Below are 20,456 nucleotides of genomic sequence, written 5' to 3'. Positions count from 1 at the left end.
TGGTCTCAGAGCTGTCTTTCTAAATCAGTCTTGTTATGCTTTCATTTAAACTTAAAATATATTTTCACGCCACACTCAGCCACTCTTGAGGTATTTAGTCTTACTAACGCACTAAGTACTTCCTCCTCCAAAAAAAGGTCATCCGTGGTTGGTAAACTATTTATTTTTAGTTGTTGTTCGTTTGTACTCTTGTGGCTGAACGTACACTTGTAGTGATCCACCCAAGCTTATGGTAATGATTTGTGAGTCGTTTGCTCCCCCTGACTATTAGGTACTGTTTTCCATATTTTTGGGAGTCCTTCTATAAAGTATCTTCAAAAGGTACCTGCTATTGTCTGAAGGTCTTAGATCCTGGAAAAGATCCTACTGCAGACACATTTTGCCATCAATTTCTTAACTGAGCATATCGTAAGACGCAGAAACCTCCTCTGAGCCTGCTGGCGCTTTTTCCGACAAAAATCAGAACCCACAAGCTGAGAAAACCGCCACCGAAGATGTCTCCCCCCAATCTCCAAAATGTCACTGCGCGCCCATGAGGCCAGATCGGGCTTCCACGGTCTCCGCTGGAGGCGCTAAACCCTCTGACACAGCTGAATTGCGGGGAAACCGAGACCGCTTTCCCGCACATTGTACCCCCACCGGCGGGCAAACAAATGAAAGTTCAGTGTGACATGCTGGACGGTGTATGGAAGAAGAGGAATGGGGCCCCTGCGTGAAGTCGAGCGATTTTCAGTGGAACGGGCCCATAGGTCCCTACAAAAAAGGCCCCCACCAGGGTCATACCCACTCCCGATGATCGCAAAGATTTTAAACTTTCGCGACAGAGAAACAATACTAAAATTCTCAAGGGAAGGAGAGATCAAGCAAAATGACTTCAGGATTGTTCTGTACCCAGATTACACCCCCCAGTACAACGTGCATGGAATTCCTTTGTACCAGTGAAAGCGAGGTTACGAAAACTTAATCTCAAAAACACGCCTTAAGGTACTCTACAAAGGAAAAGCAATTTTCTTAGAGACCCCAGCCGCTGCAAACATGTGGCCAGAACACATCAACCTAGCTGGCGACGAGGAACCAGAACCACGATCTGAAACTAAATGAGAAAAAAACAAGGTCCACAAGAAGTGACAGGAGGCACTATAATGATGCAGGACGCAAACAACTAAGGCCGCCCATCGCTGCAATACCATCAGTTGCTACCATGGACGGGAGCTCACGAAACCGCACATGCAATTTGCTACTACCCACCCTATTGGAACCCGTGCAGGCCGGTTGCCAGCACACTACCCGCGTCAAATGACCTGGATGGGCCTTGAAGGCGCTAGAGCCCCTGAGCGCTGCCTGTTGGAAGCGGCTGCTGGGGGCAGTTTAAGGTTGTTAAGTTCTGTTTTTTCTGTCATTAGATTGAAGGTTAATTTAGTTACGATGTCTCCATACTATAATGCTTTGATTTGGGGTGGACTGGGGAGGGGGGCGGGTTGGCCGGGTCTGGGTCTCCGGACGGCAGGATGTCCCTATTGCCTGAACACCGCTGTGGGTGCCCACAATGAGGTGCAAATAGCCTTGAAACTTCCCCCTAAACTGCTATGGCTACACAAATCAATGCGATGATGTGGAATGTGCGGGGATTAGGCATTTACCACCGCCGAAACAGAATTAAATCCTACCTACTCCTAGGGGTCGGTATAGCCCTACTTCAGGAGACCCACTGTACGGGGGAGTCCATAAACAAATTATAGGAACACTGGGGCGTACAGGGGTTCGGGGCTGTTTACTCTAGATACGTCAGAGGGGTGTTCACCTGGATCAACCCCCAACTCCCTTTCCAATTAACAATGTCCGAGACAGACCTAGAAGGCAGATTTGTGATAGTATGGGGTCGTGTTGAGCAAACAGAAATATGCATTGTGAACTCATATCTCCCAAACAGCAATATCCCAGCTCACCTAAATTAAATGTACACTAGAATAGCTCAATATAGGAGCGGCTTCTTTATCTGGGAGGAGACTTTAATTGTGTGAGCAACTCGGAAATGGATAGGTCAGCACCCCCCCAAACGGCCCGACGGTGGCCACAGTTGCGCTTAACACCATGGTAGACCGTTTAGACCTTGCAGATATCTGGCGGGAACTACACCCTGGAGAAAGGGGCTATTCCTACTTCTCATCCCCACATGGCCTCTACACCAGGTTAGATTATATCCTCACTGACAGGGAGCACCTACCCCAAATGGAAAAGGCGCAATACTTAGGGAGATCCACCACACACCATTCTCCCCTAGTAGTGGAGTGGAGCATCTCTGGCCATAGACCCCCACATTCCAATGTGGAGAATGCCTATAGATGCCCAGAAAGACCCAGCATTCAGAAACGAACTACAAGACTCCCTAGAGAATTATATCGAGGTAAACATGGGCAGTGTAGACCACATAAGCACGATATGGGATGCCCTGAAAGTGGTGCTACGCGGAGAAATCATAGCGAAAGCAGGGGGCATCAGAAAGCTACTACAGACAGAACGTGAACACAGAGAAGAAACTGAAATGCTAGAGTACACCACCCAGGGCACACAGCAAGGGGAAGACAAACTCAGATTGATTAGAGACGAATGTAAAGAGGCTTGGAGCAGGCTTGCTAAATTTGACAATACCATTAGAACCATTAGGGCACATACGGAAGCAGACAGACGCAGCCACCAACTAGCTTGGCTCTGCAAGAAAGAGCACCCTAAACACCTAACTACTGAATTGAAAGATGAAAATGGCAACCTACACCAGTCTCAACAAGGCATTAATGACGCCTTTAGACAGTTCTATGCCCAGCTATACACTCTTGACTCTCCGGTCCTCTCAGAAACGATTACAGATACGCTAGATGCAATAGGGCTACCTAGACTATCTCCCGCACACAGAGAAATCCTAGATGCAGATATCACCACAGAAGACATAACAGAGGCTATTAAATCCCTAGCCAACTCCAAAGCTCCCGGCACTGATGGGCTACCCCCAGAATTCTACAAAGCCTATGAACCATCTCTGACACCGCTCCTACATAAGGTCTTTCAGGGGGCATATGACCAAGGGATCCTGCCCGAAAGCATGCGAGAAAAGCTCGTGGTCCTGATGCTTAAACTCAATAAACCCGCAAACGAAAGCGATTCCTACCGCCCTCTCGCAATGCTCAACTACGATGTCAAAATACTAATCACAATCCTAGCCAGGAGGCTCTCCAGATGAATAGGCGAGGTAGTACACACTGATCAGTGCGGCTTTGTACCAGAACGCAACACCACCGCAAACCTCGCAGGCTCCAGCACGTCATCGATCAGACCAACCTAAACGGAGGCTCTTATGCGCTGTTTTCCCTAGATGCCATAAAGGCATTTGATTCCATTAACTGGGAATGGTTGATAGTGGTTCTTAAGCGTTTTGGCTTCGGCAGAGGTTCGTCAAATGGGTTGAAGTGCTCTACGCTAGGCCAAGAGCACGGGTGAAGTCCGGGAGGTATGTATCTGCAATGTGGGACATAAGTAAGGGCACCAGGCATGACTGCCCGTTATCCCCCATGCTTTGCATACTAGGACTAGAACCAATCGCCATCTACTTTAGGAAACCACATAATCTCTCTATATGCAGACGACGTCCTGCTATATGTCAGGGACCCACACCTTAATGTTTCGACCATGCTAGAAGTCCTAGATAATTATGCTAAGGTCTCCGGAATACAGTTCAGCAGGAAAAAGTCCTGCCTGTTCCTGTTGGCAGACATGAGGGGCAAGAATGTGGAAGACCTACCTTTGGTGGGAATACAGTGGCACCTAACCACGTTCCGATACCTCGGGGTTAATGTAATGCACACCCCGGAACTGATGCACGAATATAACACTAAAGCAGCGCTTCCCGCCCTGCCTAAGTCAATGGGTTTTTGGTCTAGGCTCCCCCTGTCAACGATGGGCAGAGCATCAATTATTAAAATGATTCTCCTCCACAGATTTCTTTATGGGTTCCAAAGTATACACTACCATATCAATACCCCCTTTTTCCACCTGCTCGAGACATTAGTCCGTAAGTTCCGGTGGGGGAAGGGCAGACACAAGATGGCACTATCCACGCTAACCCTTCCATACAGACTGGGAGGAATCCAACTCCCAAACTTAGAGAAGTACTACTTAGCTGCCCAACATAGCTTTGTGGCTAAGTGGTTGGCCGACTAAGTCTCGTCTGAAACTGCTCAGCTCCAACACACGATCGCTCCAATATGACTGAAAGAACTCATCTAAACACCACAACACTTACTGAGCAGGGCTCCCTTATTAGCAACCCTGGGAAGAAGAATATGGCATAGGTCTAAGACACTCTTACACTTAGAACGTTCATACTCCCCGGAAATTCCATTGGTTTCCGACCTAAACAAAACCAACACTGACCTAGCGACCATCAGGCTCTGGGAAAGAAAGGGAGTTTATACTTGGGGAGACTTATACACAGATGGTACTTTCTGTGAATTGACCTCACTACAGGCCAAAAATGGCATACCCAACGGCCAATTTTTGTGGTATCAGAAAATTTGCATGGTAGCAAGGGCCAGATGGGAGACCTGGCCTGAAGAGCCCAAACCATGCCCCTTACTCACATTGCTATACAACCTAGGCAAGGGTTGGAAACCAGTGTCCTAAATATATGGTCACCTAAGTGATATCCCTAACCCTCGCAGCTCAGAATTGAAATCCAGCTGGGAAGATGATCTAGGGATAGTAATACCTGATAAGGGGATAGAGCCCTCGCATTTCCCAAGGAAGTGTCCAGGAACTCTAGCTTCCGACTAATTCAACTGAATGTACTATATCGCTCATATCTAACTCCACACAGGATGGCGAAGTTCAATAGACAAACTCGCCCTAATTGTATATGGTGTAATGCTGACAAGGCAGATCTTATACACTTGTTTTTGGAATGCACAAAGGCACAACGCCTCTGGATTGAAGTTGAACAGACCTGCAGGAGGGCAGGTATGTCCCTATACGTCTGGTCCCCCAGTGAGTGCGTCTTAGGACTGGCCAAATCCAAACACACAGCGAAATTCATGGGCATTGCGTACTTGTTAGCCAAAAGGACCATTGCTATGGCCTGGAAACGACCTAACGGCCCACAATACAACACATGGTACAAAGAGATGGAACGCTGGGTGGGTGCCGAGACTAAAGCTTGGGAGAACAGTGTTGCCAAATCTGCTGATGATTCAAGTGTGTCGCTCGACACCTGGAAGGAGTTGATGTGGAGTATCTTTCACCCCTCGGATGATAAACCCCCATGAACGCATCCGCACAATGGTCACTGGAACTCATCACCTGTGGTGACTCCTGTGGAGGGGCGCCCCCTGGGTCCTAATTGGGGCCTCCCCCCGCTCTCCTCTCCTTCTTTCCCTCCCTTGCTCATCACACATTCCTCTACAGGTGAAATGCTCACACCAAACTAAATGACTAAGCACAAGGAGACAGTTAATGTTGTTCTTGTTCTTTATTTTATGATATTGTTCCTCTTATACAACATAAGCAAGCTCGATATCAATGGCAAACTAATCGTGAAACAATACTAATGTAACCTTGATGAAATGGCAATAAAGAAAGTTGAAAATAAATACCTGCTATTGGCTGAAAATTGCGATAACCAATCACTCACTTTTTGCAATGTTTCCCTTTGTTTACTTCCAAAACGTCAGCATATCTTTCTTGAAGTTTCTATTTCCCAGACTCATTTTAAGCTTAGGTTTTTATGATTACTTGGGCCTATTTCAATCATGTTTAACTCTTGTGAGACATGTATCAAGAGAGGTCCAGACTCAAAGAAATGAGTTGGAAAACCTTTATTTATAAGCTTGGTTGGGTTGGTAGAATGCCTAACTGGCCCTAACTCTAAAGGGATTATTCCCTCAACTGATCTTTCTTTCTAAGGATCGTCGATGTCTAAAAGTCCAAAAACCAAAATCCGTTGGTGTCTAAGCCTATGCTGGCCCTCACTCTCTGAAAAATAAAATGGGAAGTTTCATAAAGAAATAGTGATTCAAAGAAAAGTAAATGTAAACCACAGCTGGATTCAGATAGTCTAACCAATGGGTGTAGTTCTGCCAGTGCACGATAGCTCAATCCAAAAGGGGAGCCCTGGAACCTTCCATGCAAGGCTCTTGCAGAAAATCAACAAAGATCACAATGTTGGGTCTCTTGGGGTTCTCTTCCCCAATCTTATGCCTCTCGGTTTCCCAAAATAAAAGTTCATGTCTATTAGGCCTTTTAGGGTTCCCTTCCCCAAGCGTAGGCCTCTCTTTACAGAGTTCAACTATGTCTCTTGCACAACTCTTGTTAGGACTGTAAGGGTTCCCTTCCCCAAGCCTAGGCCCCTTGCATTGTTTAACAAACAAAAAAACAAAATTCTTGTGGTCAGAATGTATCTTTTGCTTCTTACCCAATTCTTCCTAGGCCTCCCAGGGTTTCCTTCCCCAAGCTTAGGCCCCTTTCATCTTTAAACAAAGTTCTCCTAGTTAGGATACACTTTTATTTTACTTTTACGTCACATGCACCCTTCTATTCACCTTTGTGCCTTTCCTTGAAACAATACTGGCTTCCTTTTGGCTGAGGCAATGCTTGTGTTTCAAGTATTTCTTCTTCTTTATTACATGGGTCCCAGGCCCCTTCAACTTTTTCATATATGCAGGTCCCTTTGCTCTCTGTACATTTCTTATTGCACCTTTTCTCTTCTCTGCCTCTTTCACTCTGTTCTTTTCCACTTCAGTGTGTCCTGCGCGCATTCTTTTCTATCGTGCACACTTGCACCCTCTTTTTATCTTGCAGTGCCTCCTACACACTTCTCTTGCCTTTATCGTGCCCCTGACACCTTCTGTTCCTTTGGCTGTGCATTCTTGCACCTTCTTGTCACTTTCTCGTGCTGCTTGCACTTTCTTGTATTCACCTTCGGGTTGCTCGCACCCTCTTTTCACTTCCTCTTTCTTTTACTTTCCCTTTTCAAATCTGTCACGTCACCTGCACCCTTTTCCTGCTTCAGGTCACTTGCACCCTTCTTTCTCTTATATTGCTTACTGTTCACTTTCCTTCTCTTTTCAGCGCCCCTGGTGCCTTTTCCTTCAAGCTTTCTTTCGGACTTTCTGCTGGTTTTCCCTCTCTTGCTTTCGGCTTTCTTTCTTTCGTGCTGCTTTACATTCTATCTGCTTGCTTTCTTGCTTTATGCCTTTTCACAATCTGTCACTTGCCTTTCGCTTCGTGCTGCTTTACTTCAGTGCCTTCCTCCCACTCCGCTGCAGTCACACACAAGCTCCAGAGTTTCTCTCTCATTAACTTTCATGAGTCTCACCGGGCAGCGTCGCGTTGACAGGAGGTCCCACAGGGTTGAGATCAGGGTCTCACCACCTGCCCCTCAGACACCATTGGGGCTGGTACAGGTCTCACGGGAATGAGCACTCCATTGAACGTCTCCAGCAGGATGCAGGCAGCCTCACTCCGGCTCGTTGGAGACACGGTTCCCTCGCCATGCTGCAGCCCCTCACAGACACTGGCCCAGTGTACCCGCATCCCGCTCTCCTCCAGGCTTCGGCACCTGACCCTCTCTGCTCCTTGACTTCTCCGGTCCAGGCGGCATCCCCTGCTCGCTCTATGATTCTGGCAGAACCTGGCTTGGAATTGAGAAGGGGATCACCTGCTGGTCCCAGCCATGCCTCCCTTCAGCTCACCAAATTGCTTCTCCCTCTGCTCTCTCAGCAGTCTGCTTTTATACACCTGTGTTGTATCAATGGGCTGCAAGTGTGTGGTCAGGGCTGGATTTAATGGGACAGCCTAGTGGTGGTATGTAGTAGGCCTCTTTTTGCATCTCAATGGTGTTCCCAAGGGTAATCTTCATTGCTCTCGGTCGCCACTTCCTCGACCCAGTATGTGTTGGAAATGGGGAGGGGGAACGGGATAAGATTGAAAAGACCCCCAAAAGGCTGGGAGAGAGTGTGATGATGTATAACTGGAAAGGGGGAAATGTTGTGTCTAAGTACCAGTAGATGTTACCTGTGGGAAAATGCGGGAAGATGTTTTATCGCACCCTAAAGAGGTTGTTGGAAGAGGGCGCTAGAGGGCCAAACAAGATGGCCGCATTCTAACGAGCTCCCGCACGGCCTGAAATAAATCCTGTTTAATCCTTGTTACTCCGGATCTCCTTTGCCTTGACAAAGACATTTCTACTCTGCCAGAAGGTCCCTCTACAGAATTGTGCAAAACCGCAGCCAAATCGCATGGCCCTGCGGTGAAATGCAGCCCTCCAGTCTTGAGACCACGTTGGGAGAGTGGGCCTGTAAGAAGCCGCGAGGCGAGGTGCCGAACTCGGCCGGCGGGCTGGGCAGAGGGGAAGGGACTGCCGGCATGCGGGCGGACACCAAGACTGGGAAACCGCTCCATTCCCTCGTCATCCCGTGGAGCTGGGAACGCTGGCGCATCGGCGGCGGCGGACCGGGAGGAGAGACCCGCAGCCATGGCCCCGTGGAACGCGGCCGGTGGTGATGCTGCCTCGCAGGCGCCGGAGGCTCATTGGGCGACCCGGGAGCCAACACCGCCCCCGCGGCCTCCCCCCGGTGACCGGACCCGAGTCGCAAGGTTGAAAGGTCCAGACCGAGGGGCCGTGGCGTCGGAGCCGTGGCGCTGCAGCCCCGGGGCCGCACAGACTGACAACGTCGCCCGCGGCCAGAGAGCCTAGGTGAGCAGCCTGCAAGCATCGTCCGCCTCGTGAACAGGTACAGGGTGTGCGACGGGGGGCAGAGGTCTCCAGCTGTGTTTCTGTCATCCTAGACCCCCCAGTGACCTAAGTGACCCGCGGCCCGAGTGTGCTGGGACTACGCTGGGACCCCTACCATCAATCCATCCGGGGCGGTCCCAGACACACATAGACTTCACCCAGCCTGGCCAGAATACCAGGTGAATCCAGCCTCCACAGACCGTAGCCTGGCGGCAGACCCCGCCGCAAATCAATTTTTCACGATGGTCCTTCCTCCTGAGGCAGCCAGTCCTTGTTGGTGTGCCCATTTGGCTGGCCCCTGGACTCCGCTCACCAGCACATAAGCGTAGGGGGCAAGGTGCTCTGTTAATCATAAGATATTCCCTTCGAATTCCCCCCAGTGTCTCTGCTGGCCTTGCCCCCCCCCCAGAAGAGCATTGAATGGTGAACCTCCCCTCTGGCAACTCGGATACAGCACAGCTAACGCGAGTCTCTCCTCCCAGTCATGGTAGTGTGGCGGCTTCCACCCCACCACAATAAAACCCGAAAGGACAGACCAGATGTGCCTCTTGCTCCTCAGGTGGCAAAGCTCTCTGGACACCGAACATCACGGCAGTGAGTCTATATACATTTCAGCAGAAGCCGCTTGAAGCCGGGGTCAAGCCGCACACAGAAGCCCCACAGACACATCTGTCAACTGGGTGCCACCACACTCTCCGCGACACTAACCACGCTCCCTTGAAGGGTAACGACCTCCAAGTTGCAGTCGCAGCCCAAAACTGAGATCATCTCCACAACACAGCAGGCTAAATGGGGAAGACGGACAGATCACAAAGAAAACTCAATTTTGAGGCAGGCACCGCCCCAAAAACCCCAAGACTACAAGAGGAAGTGGAATCCCCCTCAGCCAGTGAACCCCAAATGGAAGACACAACAGTGACCACCGATATTAAGGCCCTTCTCCTAGAGCTGAAAGCTGGCATTGGTGCTTAAATGGTAAAATGGATGGTCTCGCTTCGAAGGTTGATCTCCTCCAGCATCGACTGGACATGCACTCCGAGATCGCTCACTGAGGTGGAGCAGCGTGTGTCTGGCCTTGACGACGGCACATCAAACCTAGAGACTAGACTCATCCAGCTAGAATCCCAAGTGAAAACAACTATCGCCAGGTGCGAAGACTTGGAGGGTCGCTCCCGTAGGAACAACATCAGGATAGTCGGGGCGGGAGAGAGCCACCTTGGAACAAAGATGGAGGATTTTGTAGAGACACTATGTACCACTCTGTTCGGTCACAATGCGCTCTCCCCTCTCTTTGATGTAGAAAGAGCGCACAGGATCCCTGCCACTAAACCAATCCCGGTGGGGCCCCCCAGGGCGATAATTGCTAAATTGCTAAACTACAAGGACCGGGACGCCATCCTTCGCCTGGCCCGTGAGAAGGGGGAAATATACCATGAACGGAACAGAATCCACTTTTTCCCAGACTTCTCGCCAACAGTCCAATCCCAGAGAAGATCCTTCACATCCACCCGGCAGAGGCTTTAAGAGAACCAGATCACATACTCCATGTTGTTCCCAGCTCGCCTCAGGATCCAACACGGAGGTAAGGTCCACTTCTTCCAATCTCCAGAAGAGGCTAACGAGTTCCTGGAGCGCGCAGGTTGCTCCAGACCTAACCCCAATCAGGCACGCCCACAAAGAGACAGAAACAGAAACCTTCCGTAAACTAAATGGTAGTCAAAGGCAATGACACAAAGCAGGGGATAACTCATCTCAGGTTCCGGAAAAGATCGTTGAAGACAGACACCCGAAGGCCGTGCACCACGGGAGGTCGCTAGGGCCCCTTGCTTGGCAAGGTCAACGGGAAGCCCCGAGTGCCCCTTGCACAGCACCTATTTGTTTCACAGTTTTTGTTATGGGAAGGGATTGCAACCGACAACCTGGTGACCCCAGGAACCGTCTCCTGCAACAGACCACTCACGGGCCAGTTGGGGGCTGCCCGTGGAAAAAGTTCACTAGGGGTAGAGGGGAAAAACTGCACCGCCCACCCGAAACCTCCCGCCATCCCACCGTCTCCCACCTCACCGCCGGCATTGCTGAGCTGTCCAATAGGTACCTCACAAACAGCAACCAAGCCGTTGAATCAAGGCTAGCCTCGTCAGCTATGACGGATTATGAAGGTTTAAAAGCTAACATATATATTAACCCGCTCCATTCATTGTCGCAACTTGGAACATAAGGGGGGGTAATATCCCGTCCAAAACACAGACAATCCTACAGTACCTGAGAAGACAGGAGGTCGATGTGGCTATGGTCCAAGAAACACATCTAATCCCTGGGAAAGACCACACATGGGCCAAATCCTGGGTTTGCCACAGGTACTTCTCATCGTACTCGTCCTACTCCAGGGGAGTCGCTATCTTAATCCACAAGAAGACTAACTTTCGCCTAATCAACACAACAAAAGACTCCAAAGGTAGAGCCATCTTGGTGAGTGGCATTATAGCAGGCAAGAGGATAACCTTTGTTAACTCCTACGCACCTAATGTGGACGGCCCGAATAATTTTGGCTGGGTACTATCACACCTCTCCTCACAAGAACCGACTACAATAATCTGGGGAGGAGATATGAATACGGTCCTCGACCTAATTAAAGACAGATCACGAACCGTACCACAACCTAAATCTAAAGCCAGCCTGCAAATAGCTAAGATCTGCAGAGCATTCGATTTAAAAGACGCATGGAGAGCGGCCAACGGAGAAATGCGAGACTACACATTCCACTCGACGGTACACAACTCGAGCTCGAGAATCGATTACCTGTTCATCTCAGCAAATGGTCCTCTAAAGAATGGCCCTTGCCACATACTTCCAAGAACCCTCTCTGACCACTCCCCGATAATCCTAAACCTCAACTCCTGCCATACTAAATCCACGCTGCAACGCTGGCGCTTCATAACCGGCTCCATGCAAGACGAGGTGTTCGCTGCCGAATTGAGAGAAGAGATTGACACATTCTTAGAAGCCAACATTGGTTCAGTCCCCTCCGCCAGCATGATCTGGGAATCTCTGAAGTGCTTCTTAAGGGGAGTCTGTCAAGTCAAGGAAAACGGCATCCTCAAACTCATCAGACGAGAGCTGGAAACCAGTGAAGACCTACTTAAAAACCTCGAACGCCAGAACATGAGCTCAGATGACCCGAGAGTAAAGGCTGCCCTGAGAGAGGAACTACAGAAATTCAACGCCACGGCAGAGCGAGAAATAAAATTCCTAAACCGCCGCAGCCAAATCAGACAGTACGGCGAGGGTCAAAAACCCGGTGCCCTTCTAGCTAAATTAATAAAAGCTGACCGCAAGCTGACTCCAATCGAAGGCATCCGCAACACTCAGGGAGTGCTAATACACACAGACGAGGGAATGGCAGAAGAATTTAGACTCTATTACCAAGACCTCTATAAGACCAAGCATAATGGAAACTCAAATCTACCACTCGAGTATTTAAAAGACACAGAGTTGTTTTGGGTCGAAAGTCAGCTACGGGAGCCTCTCAACGAACTGGTCATGCAAGAGGAGATCATTGAGGCTATCAAGTCGCTTCCAAACTTCAAAGCCCCTGGCCCGGACGGCCTCACCGGAGAATTCTATAAAGCTTTTGCGAATACTTTGGCCCCTCTCCTAGCAGCTGTGTACGAGGAAGCCCTAGAAAAAGGCACTCTCCCCCAGTCTACCTGCGAAGCCAACGTTGTCCTCTTGCATAAACAAGACAAGCCTCCAGAACAATGCGCATCTTACCGTCCCATTTCCTTACTAAACCTCGACAATAAAATATTAACGAAAGTACTCACGAGCAGGTTAATGCCACTGATGCCTGCCCTAGTACTTGCAGACCAGGCAGGGTTCATACCAGGCCGCAACATGACCTTTGGAATCAGAAGGCTATTCGGCGTCATGGAGGCATTAGATCCATCCCAGCAAGCAATCGCAGTCCTACTCGATGCTGAGAAAGTGTTTGATTCGGTGGAGTGGCCGTTCCTATTCCCAGTGCTCACCAGGATGGGACTGGGAGCACGCTTCATTAAACTGGTATCCCTCTTATATACCAAACCACAAGCCAACATCATAGTGGGGTCAGCAAAGTCAGCTACCATCAATCTGCAACGCAGAACCAGGCAAAGCTGCCCGTTATCAGCTCTTTTATTTGCCTTGGTAATGGAACCACTTGCCTCTAACCTTCGGGAACAGCAAAAACATAGGGGACTCATCATTGGTCCACATAAACTCATCATTTCCCTGTACGCGGACAACGTCGTGTTATTCGTGCGAGACCCCGCAGATAATCTGAATCTGGTTATGAGAGAGGTAATCAAATTTGGTGCAGCCTCCGGGCTGAAAATCAACCAGTCAAAATCCATAGTGTTCCCACTGACCTCGGTGACCAAACCATTTGCAGACGACTTCCAGCTCACGTGGAAAACATCCAAAGTCCGGTACCTAGGAATACAACTGTCACAAAATCACCAAGAAGTGTTCCATGACAACTATGAAGAAGTCGCCAAATCATTGCAGGAGAAGGTGGCTCGTTGGAAAACCTTACCGCTAACCCTCTGGGGAAGAGCCTCCCTAGTTAAGATGGTGATCTTACCTAAGCTGTTATACTTATTCACCAGCATTCCCTTATTACTGCAACAACCCTTCCTGAAAAAATTGAAAAGCATGGTCCTCGATCTACTATGGGCGGGCAAACCGGCCAGAGTGGCGCACTCAATACTGACTCTTCCAGTGACAAGCGGAGGTCTGGCCCTTCCGGACCTGGAGAAATACTTCTGGGCGGCGCAGGCGCAATTCCTCGGCCATTGGTACTCGACATAGACAGTCAGACCCCACGTGCAGGTGGAACGAGCCCTGGTGACGCCCAACTTACTGAGGGCGGTTATCTTCAGCCAGATCCCTGTTTCCAACAATACCATGAATGTAGTACTTTCGACGTATAAAATCTGGAAGAAACTCGCTCAAAAATGTGAGGTACAAACAAGATACTCGCCCCTCCTCCCCGTCAAATTCATACCGGGGATCCCACTGACGTCAGAAAGGGTTTTCCATCAATGGTTGGAAAAGCTTCATATAAATACCTTGGGAGACCTGTTCACCGAAGATAACTTCCTAACACCAGAGCAGGCGAACATGAGAGGCGGGACCACAGTGCTCGACACCTTTATCTATTTCAGAACTTGCTACACATTTCAAGCACTCCTACCCAACTTCCGACGTCAACCTCCAACCTGGCAACTTCTACACAACGTAATACAAACACAAGGAGAAGGAAGGCTGGTCTCACAATTATACAGGGCCATCATCGCCGACACGACCTCCAACAACTCCCGTGCAAAAGCCAGATGGGAGAAGTCCCTCAGTACAACCATCTCAGAAGAGGACTGGTTGTTCATCCTGAAACAAACACAAAAAATTGCACTCAACACACGCCTCAAATTAATCCACTTCAACTTCCTTCATCAAACCTATTACACACCAGCAAAGGCGAATAAACACCACCCTGAATCTCCCTCAAGATGCGAGCGATGTGGGACACCGCCAGCCGACTTTGTCCATCTCGCTTGGGACTGTCCCAAACTGACCACGTTCTGGAACCAGGTTCTAGAAACTACTGGAGCAATCATCGGAGAAGCTATTCAACCTGCCCACACGGCAGCCCTACTGGGAATGACAAAAATGCTAACAGCACCAACAAGAAAACTGGCAGGTCTACTGTTAACACTCACCCGCAGGTGGGTCGCCATGGCTTGGGGCCGAGGCCCGCCCCCCACAGTCTCCTCCTGGCGTAAAGACATCCTTTACTGCCAAGATGTTGAAACAGACTTTGTCAAACTGCTGCCTCTCCACGCCCGTCCTCCAGACATATGGGGCCCGCTGACACTGTTCCTGATGAAGGAAGCTGAAGATGCCCCAGCCTCCCCTGCCAGCACTCATTAGACATTGACCGTGCTGTAGTTAACACTTGAGCCCAGTACTCCACATCACTCTGTAACGAGGAACTGGCTTGGTGCGGAGTGTGCCGACATTGATACCGAACACCATGGTAGGGGTGCGGGGGGAAGGGTGGGGGGAGTGGGGAATGGGAATGGCGCAAGTTAATTCCACCCTAATGTGCGTGAGAAGTTGTATTGTGTTATAGAAAAAAACAAAAATAAAGGTTTTTTAAAAAAAGAGGTTGTGGGAGGGGTATGGGTAGATTTGCCCTCAGTAGGAAAAGGGGGATACTGCGTCTCTCCCGTTGATGCCTCACTCCCAATCCCCAAGGACCCTCTACCCAGGTGATCCTCCCTCGCTTGTCCACCCCCATGTTCTAAATCCAGGGGGAAAAGGAGTGAGAATACCCTCAGATTTCGCATAGTCTTCAATGTTTCCCATATAGTTGTGGATACAAAATCTAGTCCAATGTGTGCATGTAGTGACCTCTTGCCCAATTCCAAGAAACAGGGATATCCCCTTCCATACGCCCATTCGGCATAATCATCTTCCATGCTTGTAAGAATTCAGTCCCTTTATCATTACTTTGTTGATGGAATAACCTGCAGTTCTTCAAATTCAGGGGGCTATAATGACCTAAATAATATCCCCTTTGATTTGCAAGGGCATTTTGAGCTTCTCCTAGTACTATTACCTTTTACACTAAATTTGCTCCAGCTGCCTGCAAAAGTCTCCAGTCACTGGTTAAGGCTGCTTCTGAGACTAAGTATTTTATATTTGTATTTTATTAAATCAAAACGTGCTGTCGCAACGCGTGGTGCACAAAAAGAAACGGTACAATACTGTGTTATAATTATCAGAACAATAAATAAAAAAAAGTTTAGAACATAGTACAGTCATGGAACATCATACACAAAATAATCAAATACAGTCAGGCTACCGAAAGATTAGAGAGCAGCGTTCAGAAGAAAAGATTTAAGACGTGAGTGAATAAGAGGAAAGGAAGGGGAGGAGAAGATGACAATTTATATCTTTAGGTGGATTATAGAAATGAATAATTAATAAATTACCCCAGATATTAATACTGCAAGAATGACCTTCATTTTAATGTGCAATAACTTATAGTGAATGTTTAATTAGCATAACCGGACCACACAAGGGATGTCCTTTTGGAACCTGTGTGGCTCGATACAAAGAGGAAATGTATCCATCAATGAATACATTGTCTTTCAACCAAAGCTCTTGAAGGCAAATCATCTCAAATCCTTTTAGGTGAGGGGATAATTGAGAATCATTTAAAAGGTTATTGAACCGCAAGAGCATGGTAAGATTGTCTCCGGTCAGATTATACTGGTTGCTGCTAGGGGCGTAATCCCTAATGCATTGGTAACATAAGTGCATATGGTCTTTCCCTTCTGTAATGGCTTGGCAGGCGAAGAACGGTGGTCTGGAGGGTTGCCCAGAGCATTGCCAGTGGTTAAGATTAAGTCTAAACCTTCCAGCCATCACCTCTTTGTTTTTGCTATGTCACCCCGAGTGGGACGGGTATGCCCAGACGTGGGTCCCGTGCCTGCTGGGCCTAGAGACCCAAGCTACTCCTCACTGATGAGCCCCAACAAGGGCGAAACATGTTTGGGGATGCTTGTGGTCTCGTGCAGAAGGGATGTGGCCTAGCAGTTCGGGCTGGACTGCCCCTTTTGGGGTGGGGCCAAGCCTGATTTGCATATGGTCTTTCCCTTCTGTAATGGCTTGGCAGGCGAAGAACGGTGGTCTGGAGGGTTGCCCAGAGCATTGCCAGTGGTTAAGATTAAGTCTAAACCTTCCAGCCATCACCTCTTTGTTTTTGCTATGTCACCCCGAGTGGGACGGGTATGCCCAGACGTGGGTCCCGTGCCTGCTGGGCCTAGAGACCCAAGCTACTCCTCACTGATGAGCCCCAACAAGGGCGAAACATGTTTGGGGATGCTTGTGGTCTCGTGCAGAAGGGATGTGGCCTAGCAGTTCGGGCTGGACTGCCCCTTTTGGGGTGGGGCCAAGCCTGATTTGCATATGGTCTTTCCCTTCTGTAATGGCTTGGCAGGCGAAGAACGGTGGTCTGGAGGGTTGCCCAGAGCATTGCCAGTGGTTAAGATTAAGTCTAAACCTTCCAGCCATCACCTCTTTGTTTTTGCTTGGTAACATAAGTGGCAACTATTACAAGTCTATGTTCAAATAATTTTCTGATCTGACAAAGATAACTTCCAGTCTTGGGCTCTGACCGTTGAGAATGTTTATTTTTATAATTTTACCATTTTCAACTCTAGATTGTCCAACTTACTATACCTACTTTCACTCTTATATATATTGAGGTAATACTTCCTGATTCCCAACTTTGGACGATTATAATTATGATTATAATTAGTTATTTACAATGCACATAATACCCAGAAGTTTCTAAGGGCGTACCCGGGGCTTGAACCTTTGCGCACCGCGTCGTCTTTCTTTGAAGACGAGCATGTTGACCCTCAGCTATCCTCCCAAGGATCAGAGTTAAACTCAGTCATTGGTATTGTTAAAATGTCAAAACAAAGTATCATGAATGATTAAGTTCAGATAAAATCACCTGCATTCTTGACCTGTTTCTTCAAATGCACAATCACAGAACCCATTTCTTTACCCGCTTCAAATTCCACCCACTCTACATCGGAGGAGTTAAGAACATGCAATCTTGGTATTTGATCGAACAGTGATCAAATCTTTGACCAGTTCGACACAACAGAGTTCCTTTCAAGTACGGATTCAATACAGAGTTATAAAGAATGATCTTTCTGCTCTTCCTCTGCAGCAGGATCTAAGAAATCGTTCTCATTGTAATCCATTGCACCCTCATTGTTCTGAACTTTGATCGAGGGTCCTAGCAGATCATTGACTGAGCCAGATCTAGAATATAGAGCTTCGGTCTACAACCTTAGCTCTGAACCCCTGGTTAACTTAGTCTTCATAGAGTTATTTAAATGATTCCTTCAAAAACAGGCGGCATTATATATGCCCTGATGCCATCTTGCTTTTTCTGCAAAGTTGGATCATTTTTGTGCTTCTTTTGTTTCATCCCATGTCCTTTCTTGGAACAAGTGAGATTTGTTTGCCACTTAAAGACCCAGAAGTCACCTCGGAGGCACCCATCTGTAGAGGGAGATCTGGCTGGGGATTCATGTGCTGTAAGGTAGGAAACTTACTTTTCCCCTTGCTTGATTTTTTTAATGTCTTCTAATGTATGTCCCCTTTTTAAATTTTGAGTGAGTGAATGGTATGAAAATAAGGATGGTTCTGCGGGGTGGTTCGGATTCCATCATTATTGATGTTCTTGCTGCTTTACTTAGCGTAGGTATTGCACTTAATCTTGAGGATAGTTGCATTCCCTGTATATCAGTCTGAAGGTCTCTTTGAAATGTATTGTTAGAATTGGATGTAGATCGGGCAGGTCCTCGTTGCTAACTATTCTGCAGCCTGCAATATATTTCAAATATGTTTTGCAGGGCAACAGAATGAACCTTTTCATTAAGGAGGGAGGAGCCAAAGAGCTTAAAACCACACATATTGCATCCAAGGTCAGCGAGGCTGTGGTAACCTAGACAGGCCAGCAGCCATCTTGAAACCCTTAGCCTGTATGCTATATCCTTTCCTGTTCCCTCCTGCACTCCCTCCCCCCCCCCACTCTTGTTTTTTTTGTTTTTCCTGTTCTTGTTCCACTTTTGTGGCTTTCAAGGGATTGTGGTCCAATTGAGCGCCCCTCCATAAGTGGGGTCCTTTCTGGGAGGGTGAGGGTTCTTTTCCAAGGGATGGGGTGTCTGTACACAGGGAGCACACCAGCCCACTTTTTTCTTCTTTAAAGTGGAAAAGCGGCTCTAAAGAACTGTCCTACATTCCTTTTGATAATATAGGAAAGCAGTTGTGTGCTTTTACCACCCTTTTGATTTAAGCCTCCAAGAGTCTAGATTGTAGAATCCCCCCAAAAATATATATTTTGTTTTTCTTTTTGTTTTCCGACAGTGGGTTCGCAGCCCCCTGGACATGAAGCCGTGCCCCCCTGGTTGTTGCCCCCCACAGTTTGAATACAGCTGCTTCAAGGGAACACATTTTTCTGCATGTGACATAAACTTGCATCCCGGCTGCCGCCTCTGGCTCCCTAATTGGACCAAATGGCGTGATGCTTGGAAAATCCCTTTGTCTAACTGTGCCTCACTATTCATACCTACAAAAATAAAAACAGGGTTGGAGGAGTCTAACAGCTGGTGCTAAATGGCATTTAAAAAACAGATGTAAGAGCAGTTTGTTTCTCTATGTTACCTTTGTGGATGAGTAGACATTGAACAATGGAGTTGGGTGGGCTCCCGCTTCCGATGAGATGTTAATGACAGCTCCTCTCTTCCTGCAAGAAAGAAAGCAAAAAAAACAGAGGTATTAAGAGAGGACCTGCTATCAGCAGTGATAGTCTATACCCCTGTGCGGAGCAGGAGTGGGGCATCAAATTGGCTCACGCACCAATGAAAACGCAGCCGACAGTCACCAATGAGAATTTGTCGAAATATTGACCAGGTTTGTGGTGATAAAATGTCAGCCAATCAGCTGCCGGAATATCCTGCATGCTTTGTGCAGCATATGGAGGATAATACCTTGCCACGCACACCAGGTGGAATTGTCGTTCAGTGGGTGGGATCTTTGGCGATTTGCGCACACTGGTTTTTCTTACAGATGGGAGAAATTTGTATGGAGAGGTGGGCAAAATTAAAAGAAGCGAAAGTGCCCTTTTTGCTTCCACAGCAACCTTTTTACTCTTTTCTATCAGCAGGTAGGAAAAGAAAACAGGTTTATTTATCGAGCGATGAAGTAGGTAATCTTAGCACAAGTTCTTGAAATGGTGGTTTCAATTGGACGATTTTGCTATGGTGGAGTCAGCATCTATGTTAAGCTAATCAATTGACCACCTTGAACTGTTCCTGCCCTTTTGGCTAATATGAAGGGTTTATTTGCCCTAAGAACAGTACGCAGGACTAATAAGGATGTTAGCACTTTGTGTAGTGAAAGAGGCATTTCTAAGAACCCACATTTTAATTGATATTAAGGGGATTTGAAGTACTCGTTTTTCATGGCTATCTGGGGAATTTCTCCATTAGTTTCTATTGGAAATTCCCTCTGTCGGCATGTGACTCAATAAAATGCCATTTTAGCAGGTTTTCGTAATTTATATTCCATCTGCTAGACAGCATGGGGCTGGTAGGTAGAAATGGGGGAGGATGGAGGAAGGTTGAAGAGAGTTTGCGGGTAGTGAAGATGAGGTCTAGAGGGAGGCATGAGTAGCGAGGAAGGCAAGGAGAAGGCATGAGCAGAAGTCAAGATTGCTCTGCACGGAGGTGGAGATTAGAGTTTTTGCAGTGTGGTGGGCAAAACATTGGTACATTTTCTGAATGAGATAGACTATGGCCAGAACTACCCTGGTCATGGCCGGTTAGTTCTGGTCATAGTCTAACAGCGGTGTCCAGATGTTCATAAAGCGATGGAGAAGGCCCGCTTTGGCCGCAGTGACCTTTTCGGCTATTAGGATGCCCCAGATTTTGATCCACCAAAGGGTCGTCAGGGGGCCCTCTGCAGATTTCCAGACACATGCTACCGTCATTTTGGCTGCCAGCAGGAGGTGGATTATCAACACTGCCCTCCGCCCTGTCCTCGGGTAGGA

The 20,456-nt window shown here is 48.1% G+C and overlaps 1 protein-coding gene across 1 annotated transcript in view; it reads right to left on the bottom strand.

Annotated features, from left to right (window-relative positions):
- LOC138454998 (very-long-chain 3-oxoacyl-CoA reductase-like) overlaps positions 1-20,456 on the bottom strand; it is a 266,556-nt gene that overhangs the window by 31,903 nt on the left and 214,197 nt on the right. Inside the window, exon 8 of the mRNA XM_069607112.1 lies at positions 19,070-19,151. Within this exon, the coding sequence (XP_069463213.1) occupies positions 19,070-19,151 (82 nt within the window). The remainder of the gene's footprint in view (positions 1-19,069; positions 19,152-20,456) is intronic.

This window comes from Ambystoma mexicanum, chromosome 1p (genome assembly GCF_040938575.1).
Source record: "Ambystoma mexicanum isolate Mex_15411 chromosome 1p, UKY_AmexF1_1, whole genome shotgun sequence".
Lineage (NCBI taxonomy): Eukaryota > Metazoa > Chordata > Amphibia > Caudata > Ambystomatidae > Ambystoma > Ambystoma mexicanum.
This window is presented reverse-complemented; position numbering and strand designations above follow the sequence as displayed.